The sequence below is a fragment of the Oculina patagonica genome, chromosome 7 (genome assembly GCF_052425735.1).
Source record: "Oculina patagonica isolate OP01 chromosome 7, crgOcupat, whole genome shotgun sequence".
Lineage (NCBI taxonomy): Eukaryota > Metazoa > Cnidaria > Anthozoa > Scleractinia > Oculinidae > Oculina > Oculina patagonica.
In genome coordinates this window covers 23236014-23256314 of record NC_135764.1, presented here as the reverse complement: position 1 = coordinate 23256314, position 20301 = coordinate 23236014, and the positions used below count along the sequence as shown (strand labels likewise).

At 38.3% G+C, this 20301-nt stretch overlaps 1 protein-coding gene across 2 annotated transcripts in view; it reads left to right on the top strand.

Annotated features, from left to right (window-relative positions):
- LOC144660431 (uncharacterized) overlaps positions 1-18247 on the top strand; it is a 124225-nt gene extending 105978 nt beyond the window's left edge. Inside the window, exons 1-8 of one of the 2 annotated variants that reach the window (XM_078521049.1) lie at positions 6160-6208; positions 8068-8232; positions 8816-8882; positions 9190-11408; positions 11985-12030; positions 12690-12932; positions 13574-13651; positions 15855-18247. In XM_078521049.1, coding sequence (XP_078377175.1) covers positions 8170-8232; positions 8816-8882; positions 9190-11408; positions 11985-12030; positions 12690-12932; positions 13574-13651; positions 15855-16051 — 2913 coding nt within the window. In that variant the 5' untranslated portion in view covers positions 6160-6208; positions 8068-8169 and the 3' untranslated portion in view covers positions 16052-18247. Of the gene's footprint in view, positions 1-6159; positions 6209-8067; positions 8233-8815; positions 8883-9189; positions 11409-11984; positions 12031-12689; positions 12933-13573; positions 13652-15854 lie in introns of those variants that run through there. The other variant, XM_078521048.1, reaches the window with a different exon arrangement.
- The last annotated feature ends 2054 nt before the right edge of the window (positions 18248-20301 follow it).

The following is a 20301-nucleotide window of genomic DNA, read 5'->3' as shown; positions in this document are numbered from 1 at the left end:
TGTGTTAAGAAAAGGGTAAAGACGTACATGGAACAGCAGTGTCCATCAGGGAAAATCAGGGTGTTATATGTAGGGAATTGCACTTTAAAAACTTATGCCAAATCAAAAACCTCCAACCCTTAACGGATAATAAAGAAAAGATTGGTTCCTTAGCAAAGGGGGTGGGTCATGTAATTTTTAACCCCCTACCAGGGGTGGGTCAATCAGTTTTGAGCCAGGAGGAAGGGGTGGGTCACAAATTTTCGAACCATCACTTTTCCAATTGCTCCGGCCCACCCCCCCTGGTACTTATTGACCAGTCCCTAAGAACAAAAAAAACTATAAAGCGAAGCAACGCAACAGAAGAACCTTAGACCCGGGAGTTAAAAGCGTTGTCATGCAACTATTTAGCAACTTTCTCAAACGGTGGCTACCTGAAGTGAAACTTAATTACATGTTCAGCCCAAAAGTTTTTCATTTAGAGCTTATATTAATATAGCAATAATATGGTGCCTCAACCAATACTATACCAAAACGCAGGGTGCTATCTGGTCACGGCGGTTGTCGATTTCATGTGCCGGAAGTTACGCAAGTGTGAAATACATTATCTGCACAGCGCATGACAAAGGTCCGACAAATCTCAAATAGCAGTTTTCGAAAAGAAGATTTGCCGGCCGAATCGATTTATCAACCACTGCCGCTGTCCGGAACGTATCCGGTCCGATTTTCGGATGGGATATGCCTTCTGTTTACACGGATAGGATATGCCTTATGTTTACACGGGGCCGTTCTGGAACCGGTGCGGGACGGAACCAAAACTGGACCTGCTATTTTGCAGGTCAAGTTATGGAACCGTTCCGGACCGGTTCCAGAACCGTCCTGTGTAAACACATGGATCGGTTCCAAACGCTTCCGGGTAAACAGAGGCCGATCCGGTCCGGTCCCGTGTAAACGTAGCCCAGCTGGTTAGAGTATAAAAATGACTGAAAAAACGGCAAGGACAGGACCAATACCAGGTGTCCTTTTTATAGAGATCTTCAATAAGGGAGAGTTGACTCTACAACTGTTTTGCCTTAGCCTAATCAAGAATTTGAACAAGGGTAAGAACTGGATAAAAAATATGAAGCAAAGCGAAGCAACGCAACAGAAGAACTTTCGACCCGGAAGTTAAAAGCGCTTTCATGCAACCATTTAACAACTCTCTCGAACGGTGGCTTACTGAAGTGAAACTTAATTACAAGTTCAACCCAAAAGTTTTTCATTGAGAGCTTATGTTAAAATGATAAAAATAGTGCCTCAACCAATATACCCAATAGCAGGGTGCTATCTGGTCACGGTGGTTGTCGATTTCATGTGCCGGAAGTTACTCAAGTGTGAATTAATTATCTGCATACCGCAGGACAAAGGGCCGACAAATCTCAAATGGCGGTTTTCGAAACGAAGATTCGCCGGCCGTATCGATTTATCTACCACTGCTGCTAAGCTTTAAGTTGATTTAAAGCAAAGTACTTCGTATTCCTGTTTACACTGATCAGTTAAGACTGGACTGTTTTCAAGAATGCATGGAAAAGAACTGTCACTTCAAGACGTGGAAATCAGTTACAAATGGCGCGTCAAGAAAATTGGATAACAGCTTCGCCGAGGGCTTAGGTTTTGTCGTAAATGAGGAAAACAGGATTTACAATGTATCAGCGAACACCACGGTAAGCAAGTCTATGTTTTTATTTTACTCAGTTGAAGTTCACATGGGGAAAATTAACCTTTGCGTGGATTGTTTACATAATGTTGATAAGATCAACAATGTCACGGTCGGTTAAATTAACGAATTTTAAGCAACTTTGAGATCTGAAAGCATCGCACTAAATCATTTCCCTAGGAAATCCTTTTAGTATCTAAAAGAACAATCATTTATCTGTCTAATACCAAATTTTCGGCCATTTATTTCGCTTCGCTCATACTTAAATAAAGCGATAAGTTTGACCTATTTTGAATTAAATCAAAAGTGTGTCGAATAAATTTAATTATATTTTGTAAATAAAAGGACTTTAAGAGCAGAAATTGCTTTCGACGTACTAATTTGATGTTATTCTTCGATATTAAATAGGTATTTTTCTTCCAGAGTGCTTTATTTTTCGACGCGAAGCTAACAAACTCGGCATAAATTTTGAGCTCCGAAAGCGTCAATTTTGCTGGATTTTAGAATTATCGATTTTCTCGAAAACAAATCGATATTTAGCCAAACAAAGTATACTGTGATTTATTTCATATTAAGGCCTACCCATGGTAAGAGAATGAGCGAAATCCATTAAAGGGCTCTTGCCAAGAATTTTCATTTTTGTTTGAAATTTGTGCATATGTCCTCTTATGTAGTCTAACTGGAATGGCTTTCTGTTTCATGGCTCGTATGTTTCATGACACATAAGTGCCATACAAGCCAAAATACCTAACTCCAATAAATAGCATAACCTGAAGCCACCTCAGCTAACTATACTCAGGTTAACTGGAGTACTGCTTAGGCTAACCAGGGAGCTTTTTAGGCCAACCAATGTGCTATTTGAATGTATATAGTGGAATGGCTGTCATGACTTGTTGGCTCGCACTTTGTCAAGACCCAAGTTTTTTTTAACTCATATTAAAATTAGCCAAGCAGTAGCTGTAAATTCGATTTAAATAAACTTCAGCTTAGTTTTTGTTGGCAACTTGCTCTACAAGAATACCAAACATAGATTTCAGTGATGTAATGCTTTGAAATGAACAGATTACAAAATTCAGTTTTAGGGTCCAAAACATTTTTAAAGATTATTAAAATAATATGACATTTTTCTGCAATAATATTAATGAAAGGAAGGGTGCAAAGAAAATTGATTTCTTCCTTGCCTGACCTAGGTAGACTGGGCAAGGTGAAACCATTATAAGCTTACCCGAAGCCACATGTTTCTTTCGAAACAACTACAACAAAAAATAAAAATCCATAAATGTCATTTGGCTATCTACAGTAGCAAGTGGAAAAAAATATTGGATCCACTGGCCCAACATAAAAGCAGCCAGTTTTCACTCACTGAAAAGGGCCATTTAATTTTAATATACAGTCTGCATGCTGGAAAATAGCAATTTCAGCAAAATAATAGTTTTTTGTTTGTTTTGTTTCTATTTACAGGTTACTTGGAAGACTTTGCAAGGGCATTCCTGTTAGTCAAAATGAACTCAAAAATACACACTGTGTCAATGTAATAAAATTATCACATGATTGATTCCCACGTGTTGCCAGTTTAAACCTGAATATACTTAAGTGACATTGATGGCTTTTTATATAATATGAACATCCCAGAACCCAATAAGATGGGAGGCGCGGTGGCCTAATGGTTAGTGCACCGGACTCCGGATCGAGCGGTCCGAGTTCGAGCCCCGGCCGGGGTCACTTGTGTTATGTTCTTGGGCAAGACACTTTACCCTCATAGTGCCTCTCTCCACCCAGTTGTATTAGTGGGTATCGGCGACATAATGCTGGGGGGGGGGGGGGGGGACACTGCAGTGGACTAGCATCCCATTCAGGGGGGAGTAGAAATATTCCTAGCCGCTTAATGCTGCAGAAACCGCGATAAGCTCCGGCAGTGTGGGCTGCTTGGCTCGTGGCTTCTCCTAGAACCCAATAAGGCTTCATGTAGATACTGACACTTAATTACATGTAAGTTAAACCATTCATAAAAACATGTAAAAATAATGAAATAACAGAGAATTTACATAATTTTTATCGCAGACCACAAATTTTACTCCAGGTTAAGTTAATGTGTCAAGTTTGTTTGCAGCACAGGCTTGGTTCCACAGGGTGTGGTTCCAAAAAATATCCATACCTCCCCCAAGGATGGTTCTTTGGTTTGGACCCTCCCACCCCCTGGGATTTCTAGTTTCGCTTCATACTTTCTTTAAAAAGTTTGTACTATTGAGACCCTCATCCCCTTCGGAATTTCCAATGACCATCCTTGGGGTGGGTATGGATATTTTCTGGAACCACACAATGTGGGCATTTGCTTATGAAAGTAAGCTGCAGATTGATCTGATTGATACACACTAATCTATTTTCACATTTACCTGTTTTCTATGGGATATATAATTATATATTGTTTTTACCGGTTTCACTTGTAATAATAATAATAATAATAATAATAATAATAATAATAATAATAATAATAATAATAATAATAATAATAATAATAATCGATATTTTAACAGGGTGACCCCTTCAGTCACAGGACTGGTATCAACGGGGGCCCTGTGTATTATAAAATAAATTAAGAATAAAAGAGAGTATGTATAAAATATATATCTATCTATAAAAACTTACTACTTTAAAAAGTTTCCGCTAAAATGCTAAAAAAGTTAACAAGTTTAAAAAAAGTACTAGTGTTCTCATAAAAATAAGTTAAATTACGAATTAAAATATTCTAAAAATAACCTAGGAATAAAAAGCAGAGATAGCTTGGAAACGTTCCTTTGGCTGCATAGACTTAATGTTAGTCGGAATACTATTAAAAATGGATGCACCATGATAATAAAAAGACTTTTTAGCGACATCTAAATGAATGTTTGGAAGTATAATGTCAGTAAAAGACGATCTGGTGCATCTCTGTTGTTGCTTGTCGCCCTGGCTTCGTAACAGGAAATAGTCTTTAAAATATGAGGGAACGTCTCCGACCAAACACTTGTTAACTAACAGTACACAGTGCTTTTCCATAGTTTTTGTAAGAGACGGCCAGCGTAGGTTCTCGAGTATTGTTTCCGTGGCTATGTCAGGTTTAAAACCGTATACTATTTTCGCAGCTCGTCGTTGTAGGCGTTCAAGAGACTTTCTGTTAGTGCTGCCCAAAGGGCAAAAGCACGTATCACAATAGTATCGGTAGCACTGCGGACAAGTAGATCTTATTTGCTGCGTCCGTGGTTAAACAACCTCTTAGTCGTGACAGGAGGCCAAGTCTGCTGGCAACCTTTGACCTAACATAGCTTATGTGATCGTTGAAAGATAAACACTCATCTAATATGACTCCTAGGTACTTGAACGATTTAACTTGGTTAACTTCCTTCCCTTCCATGTAAAGTGGACTATGGGATTCGGATCTAATTAGCCTCTGCCGAGTTCCAAATATAACGTACTCAGTTTTCTTAATGTTGAGGAAGAGACCGTTCGCTGTTAACCAGTTAGAGACATTATTGAGATCAAGACTTAAGTTCAGCTGTAGTTGGTCAATGTTTGAAGCAGCAGAAAAAATAACGGTGTCGTCTGCATATAACATAACACTTGACAGACCAAAGGAAGGTCGTTTATGTAAAGAATAAACAGAAGAGGCCCTAACACGGAACCTTTAGGTACCCCGCTACTGATGTTGGCGGCAGAAGAAAGGTGATTTTCAATGGACACGCTCTGAGACCTGTTGGTAAGATAACTCTCAAACCACGAGAGAGGCTGGTCTCGAATTCCATATCTGTACAGCTTGTTTAAAAGACCATCATGGGGAACAGTATTCTGACATCTTTATGTCAGGATGAGATGTAAAGTAAAAAACGATTTTCGCAGTGAATCTGCAATTAAAGAATTTTCAAAGAAGTGCTTCGCAACTTTTTGTTCAATCGTGTTAATTTGTTAAATACCAACACATTGTATAAAGATGAATAATTAGAAATTATTGGACGAGGCTAAGTATGACATGAAGAATTATGCAGATCGAGGATAAAACCATCCGAGATCTGCATAATTCTTCATATCAAACGAAAGCCGAATTTAATAATAAAATTGTTTTATTAATTATTCAAAATATTTCCACAGCTCTAAAAATGCATTTAAATGGTTCTCACTTCGGCAATATCAAGGCCGCTGTTACGTGACGTCAATCGTCCAATAATCGTTCTATTATTGGACGATTGACGTCATTCGTGTGATTATTTAATGATTACGTCAATCGCACAATAATAGAAATGTCTTCCAAATTTGGTCGGTGCATGCTGGTTAGCTGGAATTAGCCTGAGGTTGAAAGCCAATCAGAAATGAGAAAATGTTTTAAATGAATAATGCAACTTATTCTTTGTTTCAGGGGAAAAGCAATTTGCAACCCTTGATGATCTTGTGAATGATGGACTGAAAACCATGTACTTAGAGACCCACGCCGAGGATTTAAATGTCATGCGTAAAGATGATGAGCGAGCCAAAGTAACGACAGCTGCAAAAGAAGAAGAAGAGGTACATATTTTATACTCAACATAAATATGGCCCCAATTTGTTTCAGGTGTAGGCTGGTGTATATTTCTAGAACTACAAAATAAAACAATTATGAAATCATACTCCATAGGCCAAAGAGTGGCTGTCAAGTATGATATGACGCAGACACTTGAGAACTGCGCGAGCCGATTTTCGTCGGACTTGAGTACAGTCGGTCCGCGACTGGAAACTGGAAACTTTCATGTTGGCTTTTGTATAACATAACGTCTGCTGCGCTGCTGTAAATGTTATTTAACAATTAGACTTCTATGAGCGAATAGTCAACCAGGCACAGCCGAGTTGACTATCGCTTAAAGGGCAACGCACGCGCGATTGTGTTTTATCAGCAATTACAGTAGAACCCCGGTAACTCGAACTCGGATAACTCGAACAACCCCGCTAACTCGAACTAACTTCCATTTCCCTTGGATTTGAACTCACTTTTCAGTCATTTTTACTCGGTTAACTCGAACTCGGATAACTCGAAAACCCCGCTAACTCGAACTAAATTTCGTTTCCCTTGATCAAAATGGTCAAATTTACCCCGATAACTCGAATTCCGGTTCTTGCAACTCGCCGCGGTTGCCCATTGATTAGAGAATCGAACAGATCACGTATTTGACAGCCATTTTCCACTGTTATCATAAGAATTTATGATCGTGTTAGAGTTTCTGACGAGATAAGTTTAATTTGCACTGTACTGATACTGAAGTGCTGAAAAATCAGTACACTATCAATTATTAACTTGGAAAATTAAATATTCAATCGACCCCGATAACTCGAAACCCCGCTAACTCGAACTGTTTTTCGTTTCCCTTCAGAGTTCGAGTTACCGGGGTTCTACTGTAGTATAAATCTACCAGCGTTCTATCACGAATGCTGTTCTCTGATTGGCTACGCTACTCACTATCTTTTCTGTTGTAGCGAAACAGCGTGCGGTTGTCAACAGAAAGGCCGCCGCTATTTCGTTTTTAAAATTGTAGGTGAAGAAGGACTTGGATAATTTACTTTTCGAGGCGATTTCGGAGAAGATAAAGACTGTAGCGAAATATGTAATGAAGATTTTACACAGTAAGAAAAGCATTGTTTATTCATTTACGCTTTTAAAAGCGGGCGATTTTATAATTTTATAACATTCAGAGATGCGTTTCACCGAGAAATTTTGTGGAAATAAATTTTAAACTAGTTTGCAACCCCAAACAATTTCAGCGTCCCCATCAAGGAGCAGTAAAAGAAGAGCTAAACAGATTCGACTTGAAAATTTTTTTATGCATCAACAAAATTGAAAGCGAATTCAAGGTTTTTACCTTGCGAACAACTCGTTCAACTTTTCAGACATTTCTAATCGTTTACGTTTTCGAATTTTATAAAACTTGACTTCCAAGGGCCCTTGTACGTCAGTACAACTTTCAATCGTCATTTTTCAATAAAAAACTCGGCTTTTCCTTCAGTTTTGAGCAAATAACGGTTTAAATAAATCGTGAATGAAATGCAAACGCGCACACAGAAGCCAATGCAGTGTGGTGCGGTTGTCAATTATCCGCGTGTAGCGTGACTTATTTTATCTATATCATTATTCGATAAAAACGATAACCTCTCTTGTTGTTAGGTTTTGAACGTCTAGTAGATTTAATTAAATTTATATGCGCAATAGTTGATTCGGGCTTCGCCCTCATCAACTATCTCGCGATAGAAATCTCGAGCTCATAATCTAATTGTTAAAAAGAAGACAACGGGAGAACCAATGAGATTCGCGGATTCCCAATAGAACGCGGCCTAGTTTCTACTAATTAGAGTAAGAACCAGCGAAATGGCCTGATGGGATTTTGGTCTTTCCTCAGAAATATCGCGCTATGTATTATTACAATGCTGCTGAGGATGACGAGGTCAGCTTTTTGGAAAATGACGTCATCAGTTAAGTGACAGTGGTTTACTATGGGTGGATGAAAGGGCGAGTAGAAAGAACGGGACAATATGGAATGCTGCCATCAAACTTCGTGGAGAAAGTATGATCAGAGAATAAGGCTTTAGATTGCCATTGTGCCTGATTGTTAGAATTTGAAAATTACAAGGTCTAGTTTTGATAACTTAACAGCTGTGTCAGTAGAATTTCTTGCCTAACAAAATTAGTATATATTATTATACAGTTAGGAAATGTTTCTTGGCTTAAGCACGAAGCCTTTGTGACCTTTAGATTGAGTCACGGATGCGAAAACAAAAAGAAGTATCTAAATACCTTCAAACCATTGATGTTCCCAGAGCGTTTGTTTCACTGCGTTACTGCTCAGAGTTTTTCGTGTCATGGTTGGCTCGACACGTCAAGATCTAAAGCACACCCGCTATGTTTGACAAGTAAAACACGAAAGAAGAACACATAACAGTTCTCGCCTGCATACATCATTTAAGAACTAAAATGTTGACTTGCCTGTATGACAAATGCGACAGTGCGAAGCGCGGTGATTATAGTATCATGAGCGTAGTTTCCCGACCAATCATTGGCGGCTTCTTATATTTACATCTACAACTTATGCTAGTGCTGTTTAATTGTAGTGTAGTGTAGTCATGGTGTTGTATTTTTTTTAATCCAAGTTATCTAGAAAAGATGGTAGTTTCAAGGAGGAACAGCAAAACAATGATAAACAGGATGATTATAAAGGTGATTGTAACAGACTAAATTCCTGCTTCTTTTTTGTGAAATGCTAAGAGTTCACTTTAATTTGGGCCGTTTGTATGTTACATGTGAAGACAAAACAATCCCAAGCATAACAGCTGTGGACCATATTCTGGTATTCTCTAACAGGGAAGTGCAGTGAAGCAAATTTGTACCCGACCTTGTCTTGACTACTCTACAAATAATAAAATGGCATCATCTGCATCTGCATCATCTGCATCTTTAGGTTTAATATGAAACACGTTTCATGTTTACAGCTTGAATATTCATTCGCTTGTTTCTTTACTAATAGCTCCCCCAGAGATTCTTGCACGAGGACCCTTGGCCCTCCAAGCTTACCAGAAGGCCCTGCTAGAAGGGGAAACGAGAGTAAAGAGAGTGCCAATGATGTTGATTGGGCAAGGTCAGTCAGGAAAAACAAGCTTAAAAAGGTCATTAAAAGGAGAACGCTTTGATCCAGATGAGAAAAGTACTACAGGAATAGAGATGGATCCTTCCTACTGTAAAGTGTCAACAGAAGTTTGGAAAGTAGACGGAAAAAACGAAGACACGTGTACCGATCCCTTACCGATTTCCTTTGAACAGAGCACAGCTGAGTATATTTTAAAGAGCCTTAAAGAGGAAGAAAAACAACCCAATTCGAGTGACGATATCACTTTGGATACAGCATTGTTAGATCGTACTGAACATTTTTCGGAGTTGCCCGATGCATCATGTTCATGGGATCATGAAATCTCGAACGACAGGGTTGTTGCTATACAAGTGGTGCCGGATAACATCGCAGCAGTGGTTGAACAGTTGCTCCAAAACGATGACGCAGAAAAAGATGAGGAAGAGATCTACTCAGTTTTGTGGGATTTTGGTGGACAATCTGTATACTACGTCACCCACCCACTCTTTCTCACAACAAGAGCAATTTACTTTCTAGTTTACAATCTAAGCTGGGATCCCAACGGAACCGCCAACCCTCAAGTGAAGCATGGATTATACAAGGAAATGATAGACGTTTTCTGTGACAGGAGTAATATAGATTATCTCGACGTTTGGATGTCCTCGGTCTGTAGTTTGGTTTCCCAAGAAGAAGAAGAGACGGTGTTTTCCGAGATCTTACCAGAAAAGTTGCCTCCAGTTTTTCTTGTTTGCACTCACGCTGATAAGACCTTTCAAAACAAATGTTCTGATGACCTTGCTCGTGAGATATATGGTTCATTAAAGGCAAAAGTTCATGGCAAACATTTGGTGGACGTCTTTGTGGTAGACAACACAAAGGCTGGAAGCGGACAAGAATGCGCAGAGATCATCCGCCTGAGAAAGGAAGTTCTTAATGTTGCCAAGCAGCTGCCACAGATGGAAGAAGTCTTCCCAATCAAATGGCTGAAGTATGAAAAGGCTCTTCAAAGTATGCTAGAAGATGGTTTAAAGTGGATTTCCCTTGACGACGCAAGAAAGGTTGCAGAAGAGGAGTGCGGAATTTCTAGTAACGAGCAGTTTCAGGCGTTACTGAACTTGTTACACGACCAGAGAATTTTGATTCATTTTGATGAACCGCCTGAGTTAAACAGAATGGTGATTTTGGATCCGCAGTGGTTGGTAGATGTTTTCAAAAAAGTAATTGCTACTCAACCCAACGAAAAGAAAGGAAAAAAATTTGAAGAATTGTGGTTGAAGCTTGAGACAACGGGAATTTTGGATGAAAAGCTCTTACAGCATGTATGGAGCCCTTTGTTTGATAGCGAAGAAACTTCTCACAGCCTTGTCGCCTTGATGGAAAAATTTTGCTTGTTGTGTCCCTGGCTGTCATCAGCTAGGAGTGAGTCACCCACAGAATATCTTGTACCATCCATGTTGATGTTCCCGCCAAAAAAGGACGTCACCAAGCTGATTGAATCTGCAGGGATTCCGTCGCTTTTTGTGAAGTTTAAATCTGGCCACATTCCCCCTGGTATGTTCCCCCGTCTTGTGCTGATGGTATATCAGTGGTGCACCAAGGAATGGTTCTGTCAAACACACCCTCAATTGCATCAAAATTTTGCGAGGTTCTTCACCCATCCTGTTGAAGGCTGTTCCATAATCCTCTTTTGCCACTACTCTTCTATTGAAGTAGTTGTCCACAAAGAAGGCTGTACCACTGAGATATCTACAACTGTACCACCAGGACTGAATGTATCTTCAGAGTCCAGTTATGATAGCTTTCAGGTAACCGTTGCTCGCACCGTGTGTCGAAAATTTGGATTGATGCTTGAATGCATGCGCGAGGAATTTCATTGGTTAAAGAGCATGAAGTATGAGATGGCAGTATACTGTCCAGTCTGTTGTAAGCAAGGGACCGCTAACCATTGTCGCAATCACAATGTACGTGGTTGTAAACAAGAGGAGTGCCTTCACTTTTGGTCAGAATCTCAGCTGCGCGAATGCCAAGAACCCATTATATGCACCAAGTCTGCTGTTGCTGGAGATTACAGGGTTCCTATCAAGCTCTTTCGACCTTGGTTCGAATTTGTGGATGAACAGGTAAAATAAAGTAAATTATATTAAACTTTCATTATTAGCAGGTGCTTTTGAAATTGTTGCTGTCAACCAGCAGTGGATTGGATGTCGACATTCGACATCGAACGTTGAATCCGTTGTCAGAAGCGTCCTATTTGATGTAAAAAAAGACAAATCAACGTCAAGACGTAAATTCCACATGACACCTTTTTAGTTACTGTATCAATATGAGAAGATGCTATAAAGAATATTCATTGATAACATTCTCGAAACTTTCTCTTGTAAAAATGCAATTAAAAACATGCAGCATACGAGAAGACACAACTTTCTCGCAGTCAAAGCTCCGTGTTCTAAAATCAGCGCTGCAAAAAGCATAAGAATAGCAGAAAAAGCTATCTGATTATGTCTAACGAAATATGAGTTAAAATATTTAACTCATATCTGCTATCTGCTACTACTAAAACCTTTGTTTTCCACCTTACCCCACAAGGATTGGATACAGAAACGTATTCTTAAAAAACAAGAACTTGCGAATAAATAATGGCACATTACAAAACCGTATTGTTATATGCTAAGCAAAGGTTTATTTGTTGAAAACAGGGAGCACTTGATTTACGTGATAGAAGAGCTTTGCCTTTTAAGGAAGGTTAGTAGCTGTATTATGTCTCTTTAAAATTGAAAAGTCTTTTGAAAGAATGTTTTTTAATGGACAACGTTTTTGCTTTTGACTAGCCTACACCGTCATCGCTTGTTTCGTTCATCACAAACCAACCAAAATTGTTTTACTGCAGCCCTCCTCTTCAGTCTCAAATTAACTACGGAGCTTTCTTAATTCTTAAAGGAATGTATCGTGCATCCAATCACAAGCCCTAAATATGGCAAATCCAACGCCATACAAAACGCTTAATTTTTTGCTTGCTTGAAATATTATGGTACGTACGCGAAAATAAATACAATACCGCGAGAAGAGTATGTGTGCGTTAAAGTACTCCTTGTAACGTATAACTTGCCGTTTTGAATTCGTGTTTGATGAGTTACAACTCGACTTGATAAGTTACGACTCTGTAGTGTTGATAATCATTGAAACCTAACAAAAGTACTTAATTTACTCAAAATACTAAACTATTATGTCCTTTGTATGATAATCCTAGTAAACCATAATAAAAAGAGACTTTTTATTTACAATATACTAGTAAATATGCAGGTGCTAGTGTCGAAAGCAAGTCACTGACCATAAGCTCGTTTTCCTCCTGTTCAGTTTAAAAATTATTATATCTATTTTATGGTATAATTTTTATTATCAAGGTGACAGCGAACAAGCCCTTGCCCTGCCCAGTGGGGTGCTTGAGGCCCTTCAATTGCAGACGTGCGATGCAAAAGGTGTCGTGGCTCGACTACAAGAATGTCTTTCCTTGGAGCCTGCAGCACTGAAACAGCCTGATCCAGAGACCAAGCGGCAAATTCACTGCCTATGCATGAAGGCGAAAACTGCAAACAGGCTTGATGTTGTAAAAAAATTGAGAAAAATTGTACCTTCTGGTACAACAGGCAAGTTATATTGTTTCGTTATCTGTAGAATGTGACTGGTTAAAGCCGAGTCAGTGTTCGTATGTTGCTTCTTTGATTCCTTGTACCTTTTCTCACAAATCGAAACTAGCGAATTGCTGGGGAAACCTATAAGCCCCCCTTCCCTCACCGCCAAATCTCAGATAGGCTTTTCAGATGTAACAATCTTTCCGAAAATAAGCCCACCCGAATATATGGGCTTATATTTAGTTATAGCTCTAAAAAGAGATATAACTTTTCCGATTATAAGTCCCTGTTATTGAGCTTGTTTTGTATTTTACATTGTTAGAGAATGCTAAGACCAACTATAGGCCTTGTTTTAGGTTTTATATGTTTAGAGAGTTTTACAATGTGGTTTTTCTATACGCACCAAAACATTTCAGTCCAGCATCCCGTCCATAAAGAAACCCAAACAGTTTTGAAATTTCCATCCGAAATAAGCCCGCCGTATATAAGCCCTTCCCGAAAATGGGCGTTGAGCAAATATAAGCTCAGGGCTTATTTTTTTAAAGCTTACGGTATATCAACCAACCAACCAACATGGAACACTCTCTGTAGGTACCGTGTTTTTCCATTTTACCGTATTCTACTATTATTATGTTTTTTTTTTTCATGTCATCTAGGACCTCTGTTGCCTGAAGCCCTTGATGTTCACAATATTCCTGTGAGTCGGAGAAGAGAGCTAACGATCAACTTGTGTGGTAAGGGCTAATATAAAGTGCAGACTACATGCAATAAGAATACTCTGTAGGAATACAGTTATTAAATAAGTAGGATACCATAGTGAGGAACTAGATATAACGTCTAGATATAACGTCTAGATATAACGTCTTGGGAAATATTGATCTTGACCGTATCTACGTTCCATCAAACTTACACAACTTGTCGATAAACAAATTCTGTATGACCTTTCTCGGCAAACCCGTGCTGCAAAGTTACCGTATTTACTCGAATAAGCGCCGCGGCGCTTATTAAATTTTTCGCACCTCAAGTGCGGCGCTTATTCGAGGGCGGCGTTTATTTCAAATTTGGATGCCACAAAGAATGTTATACTTTACAGTTATTGTAAATAGCGTTGTTTGATTGTCAGAACATTCGTCTCTAGCTGAAGAGAGAAGTGGCGCTTGCTGTCCTGGCATAGTTCACGGCCTTCACAACATTTACAGAACGACGTATTGTAAGAATGTTGGAAAGAAAAATAATGGGCAAGCAGTAAAACAATCACTTTCAACTGCAAAACATCGCTTTTGATGGAAAGAAATGTCCAAGTTTGTTTGAGAGTTGCTTTGTGGTGCTCCTTTTAGTTAAACGGATTTCTTCAAATAAGCGCCGCATCGGGACTGCGGCGCTTATCTGGGGGCGGCGCTTATTAACTTTTTTGTCCTAAATGCGGCGCTTATTCGGGGGCGGCGCTTATTCGAGTAAATAGGTAAACACAGAACCTTTTTGAGCCACTTTCGTAAACGTTTAACCATATATAACGGTCGGCCACAAAAAAGATGTACTTGAAATAGATCAGTCCACATTGGTTTGAAAAACGGAATCGGCTAAATCAATCTGTGAGCAGCACGTTCCGTATTTTCAAATTCGAACCCCCAAGGAACTATTAAGAAAACTCTTTTTAATCAATGAGCAATTCCAATTCGTCACACTGACGTCTTTTTACCTGATACACATTGCAGGGTTGAAAAGTATATTATTTGCTGAAGTTAACTATCTGCCTGCGAACAAACTTTCTCTGTCATTTCCTCGTTGTTTCCATAATGTCTGTTCTATTCGTTTCACGCAACTAAAACAACTGTTTTCGCAGGGTTAGGGGGTCAATAACTTTTTAACCCGATCTATTTAGTTGCGGGCCCAAGAGAGGCCAGCAACCCTAATCTTGACAGTGACCAGCGGATGACGTACCACCACGCGTGCGCGCCACGTTTATTATACAGCAGCTCAAAACCGGAAGTTGAAAATTTCTTCTTCCACTAAGAACGATCAGAATGCGAAAAATGTGTCAATCACAACAAAGCGTACCGTGCCCCAACCGGAAGGTAACAATTTTGTTCTTCCTAGCCTGCGTAACTGGCGGTTTTTTTGGAGGTTTAAAGCGCGCACTCCTGCTCTCCTGGACTTTTGTAGAACGATCATACCTTGTTGTTTTGCTCATGTAACAAAACAATGGGAGATCATTCGCTTGTCTGCTCATATTGTCTGCTCAAAGCAAAGAAATTGTTGGAACAGACTTTAGCCGTACTTGAAGGATTCTACGTGCACAGTTTCACGTCTGACTAACGTTTCGCTATGGGACAAAATGAAATAAAATTGAAGAAGTAAGGTTCATTTTGGGAATAATATTCATTCACCATGGATCGAACCTGGGAACGTCTTGAAAATTGCAGCCGTTTGCAACTGCTCCTTTTTTTGCCAGTTTAGTGTTTGCAAAATATATACTTGGATCCTGCTTCTGGTCAAATCTTTCCATGGCCCAAAACCTCTCCTTCCAGGCCCCTTATAAGACATATAAAACTTTTGAGGTCTGTCTAGGCCCGCACTTTCTAACCTGTGGTTACCACTAGTTTGTAATTGTTGTATATCTGGCGACTGATCATATCGACCTTTGCCTGGAGGCGAACAAGGTCGACTTTGATAGCTTTGTTACTCCTTCTTTCTCCACTGCCGCGTCCAGTCTTTCTTGTCACCAATTTTTAATCAATTTAATATGTTTTGCTAAAGGTAGCCCTCACTTTTACTGGGCTAGACTAAAATTGAAAAGAGGATGTGTGCTGCTGTTCGAGCAAAATTATAATTATTTTATTTTCTGCTATTCTTGTGACGTGGCCCAGTAATCAGGGCTCAGCCAAAAATAGCACCCAACTGGGATAAGGACATGAATTGACTTATTTCGCTTTTTAGGACGAGACGATTGGAAGCTCTTCGCAGAAAGAATAGGCTTGAGTCCAGCAGAGATCCTTTATCTTGACAAGCGAGTTTTGAACCCATGTGACGCTGCCTTGGCTCATAGTCGAAACCAAGGTTATATAGCCAGTGTTGGAGATCTATATGATGCATTAGTAGACTGCGAACTTCCGGTTATGGCAGATTTGCTGTAAAAGGAAGACAACTATTGAAAGTATCTTAGAATCAAATAGTTGGACTTGCTTCCTACAGGAATTGCTGTATTTTGTTGGCAAACATATCTCTGCAAATTGAGGTTGCCAAGCTTGTCAGTTTATTCTGGTATACAATTATACAATGCAATATTAATTGTACTTTTTGAATAGGTATTCCGGCAACCTTTGGGGCGAAGAAAACTGCCAAACTTTTGTTATTTCAGTGCGCGCGTAAAATAAGCTGTTAGAAAGGAACACCTCTTGGTTTTGAGCCTGTGAAAACAAAACATAAGCTAGTAAGGGCCTGATTACATGAGCCGGGCTGGCTCGGTTTGCCGAGATCTCGGCACGTCTGTTAAACGCAACAAAAATCAATTTCGCGATTACATGACAACCGGGCCAGCCCGGTTAGCCGAGATCTCGGTATCGCGATACCGGGATCTCGGCTAGCCGGGCTGAAAATTTTCCATGTAATCGCGTTAACCGGGCCAGCATTAAATTTCTCTTCCGAGCACAATATCCGACGAAAAAATCAATGCTACTCCTTCTAAATAGGATGTAGAGGTGACGTAACCCATCCAGCTGCATAACTGCAAAAAATTAACCACCAAATTGCCGGAAAAAGGTGATTAAGATCATTCGTGCTCTGATCATTCATGCTATAACCGGGCTGAAAGTCATCTCGGCAAACCGGGCCAGCCCGGCTAACCGGGCTCATGTAATACCGAGCTGAAAGTCATCTCGGCAAACCGAGCCAGCCCAGCTAACCGGGCCAGCCCGGCTCATGTAATCAGGCCCTAAGTAACTTTAGGTACATACGAAACATCAGTACTATATTTTTGTCGTGCCATTTAGATGAAGAATATGAAATATTTGTAACAGTGTAACAATGAAATATTTCTTATAGTGCTGGTCGTTGTTAGGACAGGGGATTTTTTCATTTGTTAACCTTTTTAATTACTTTTAGTTTAGAACGTAATTCAATTGAACGAAATACAATTTAAGCAATTTTTTGCAATACGTAATCTACAGAACCTATTAGTTTTAACTTTCATCGTACTGTTGTTTTGAAGAAAGGGTACCAATGAAATATTATTTGTTCTGAACACTGGCCTTTGTAGGACTTAAACGTTTGATACCAGTTTAGTTCAGATACAATATGATATTGGAAAGATTAACGTTTATTTGTTTGTCTCGTTTAGATATATTATTTTTTATTTTGAAGCTTTTCAATTTATTAGAATTATGTAATGCAATTTTTGCTTATGAAATGCAAATATCTGATATCATTAACAGACTTTTTTTGCAGCACGCAATCTAAACAACCTATTAGCTTTAACTATCGTCGTGAAAGCTAATGAAGTATTTTGTACACTGACAACTGATCTTTGCAAGACTTAAAAAACGTTTGGTAAAAATTTAGTTTAGATACATTATTTTATAGAAATGATGAACGTTTATTCGTTTGTCTCGTTGAGATACAGCATTTTATATTTTGAAGCATTTCAATTTATTCTAGTTAAGTTTATTCTAGTTGAAATGCAATTTTTGCTTTTGAAATAATTAATAAATTAGCCATAACAGGAATTTTTTTGCCATAGACCTTGTTATGCATGGCGACAAATGTCAAAATATTGGATTCGCCGGTCGTCATAAAGTAATTTGTTTTAAGAAGGTCATGTCTTGGCCTTGTACTTCTAGGAACAAATGTGTACTATAAAACGAAATTTTAGAATGAACTTTTATTGTAATGTACACTCTTTAATATTTGTAAAACTTTTTTTAAGAACGTGGAGGCCGAGAAATTTTAGAACATCCTAAAAACGCACCAAAGGTTGTAATTTAGGAAGGAAAGAAATTAATTTATGTTCTATTTGTTATAAATGACAAATACATGTACTAAAATAATGAATCAACCTTTATTAAAATCTTACCAGGATCTAACATTTACATATCTTTTCGAAATGATTTTACTGCAGGACCACGTTGTTTTTAAAAGTTTAAAAATTAGAACATTTTAAGAACATTTTTAGTCTTCAGATCTTCAGCCTTGGCCGAAAATTAGACGTACTTATAAAAAAGTGTACTACTTGTACTTTTAATGTATCTTTAGAACTAAGAAGTAAAGGAAGAAAGTATAAAATAGTTGAAGAACGGCGTGGACTTAAACACGTAAGATGACCTGTTTGGTCAGAAATACGATTACATCTTTTCATCATGTCTGTTTTTTTCATTTTGCGTGTCGTTTGCGTGACGGCAATGTTTGCAGAATCGCCATAAGGTATTTTGAATTTAATACCAGATTGCAAGAAAGCTAAAACAATTTGCCCGCTTTACGAGAATAAGATCTGTAATCTTTTGATGTAGATTTTATTAAACAGTTAAAATTCAAAAACATTAGCATGTGCTTATAGTATGAAAAATTGCTTTGAGTGAAAATTCTTTGTATTCTTTTTGTTTTCAAAATTACTGTATTTGTAATTTCAGTTATCTTATTATAGAAAATTAACGATACATGTTATTAACGCGAATTTCAAAAATTCGCGTTGATTTTATTGATGTAAACTTGTTTACTATAAGGATTTAACCAGAACTTTTCTTAATTTCGCGTTTGTTCGCGTTGTTAAAATGCTTCGTTACATTCCTATAATAAGGTAGCAGAAATAGCCGGTTGTCAGTAGTAAGCGTCCACTCGATGAAGAAAAAGAAATGTGTAAAAGCCGTACGTGAATCAATTAAAAAAAAATATGCAAATTAAAGTTAGAAATGTGGGCACGTAGATGGACAAGAGGACCTTATGTTATACCCGCTAAAAACAGGAAGCAATTTACAATTGCCTTTATCATTTGAAAGCCGCCATTCACGGCACTACTTTAATTGTTGAATTGTTTTTGATAAAATAAATTTAAATTAATATTTATATACAAATGTAACCAGGGTGATTTTTTTTTGCCAGTGTTTAAATAGGTTTGATCTACGAAGCAAACAACGTACTTTGTGGTTTCTTTCGTTTGTTATTCTTAGTCCGGCGGCTTAGCTCGAAATTTTAGTTGAATTGTTCACTTTTTAATCGGGCGTGGCCGATTTATAGTTTACCCTTTGGTCGTCCTAGACGATAGTCTCCTGTCGGCTAAAAATGACGGGGATAGCCTGGGCCAATCGGTTTCATTTCAGTTTTGACAGTAAATCGTTGTAGGAACGCTGGGTCGACTTTTGGGCTAATCTGCAATCTGGTTCTCTTCTTTGCTTCGGCGGGAGGACAGAGAAAAAAGCTTAAGGGATAAAGTACTAATAATCACCATTGTGAAACTGTAGTTGCTTTGACAAGTTGAAGCTATTTTTGTAACTAAAAGGGGTAACGTCATTCATGTCACGCAATGTTTTTATGGGAAACTTTGAAACTAGACGCTTTGCTGATTTCTACAAATAGCAGTGTGATCTGGCGGTACATTTTTTTGAGGCGGACTCCACTTTAAAACTATTTTTTATATATTTAACAAGAAGTATGTCGATTTTCATTTCCGCACAGTGGGGCGTCAAAGTCGCCTGTCACAAAGAGTAGAATGTTTGCACAACTTGGTTTGGATATATTTTAGATTTGACTAGTGACGTTAGTAAGACATTTCTCAAGACGTCAGCAAAACATTGGCAATGTACAGTATTGTTGTGAACTTGAATGGAATATTTTTTAAGAGATCAGTAAAGCTATCGAATGAAAAGATGACTTGAAAATGAAAACTTCGAATAATTATAATTAAATACCAATTGAATTTTAGATGAGAAATTCCGGAAGTGACATCTGTGTTCAAAATAGGAATTTTTGTACAACTTAAAGTTCCGAAAAAAAGACCACATGTTTTGTAAAAATCACACAGACAAACATGATCAGGAAAACAAAACAGGCCAATGGGTTTTATTCACGAAAATACAACTTTCTTAAGAAAGAGTTTGTAAACAAGACAATGGAATCGAATTACATTTCACACGAAATTTGCATACATTTGAACTCGCAAAAAAGAAGTATCTCTGCCGAGACATAATAGCGAGACCTTACATTAATGATTATTGTATTCTGATCTGATTGTTATTTTTTATGCATTTAAAACTATTTGAAAGTGGTTCTCATCGATGAAAACAAAACGGTTTTTCATTCACTGCTTGAAGTATTTATAGACGTGAAAACATTCGCTTAATCAAATAACATTCTGCACGAAATATTTTGTATCCATGATTTGTCCCGAAACTTTGAG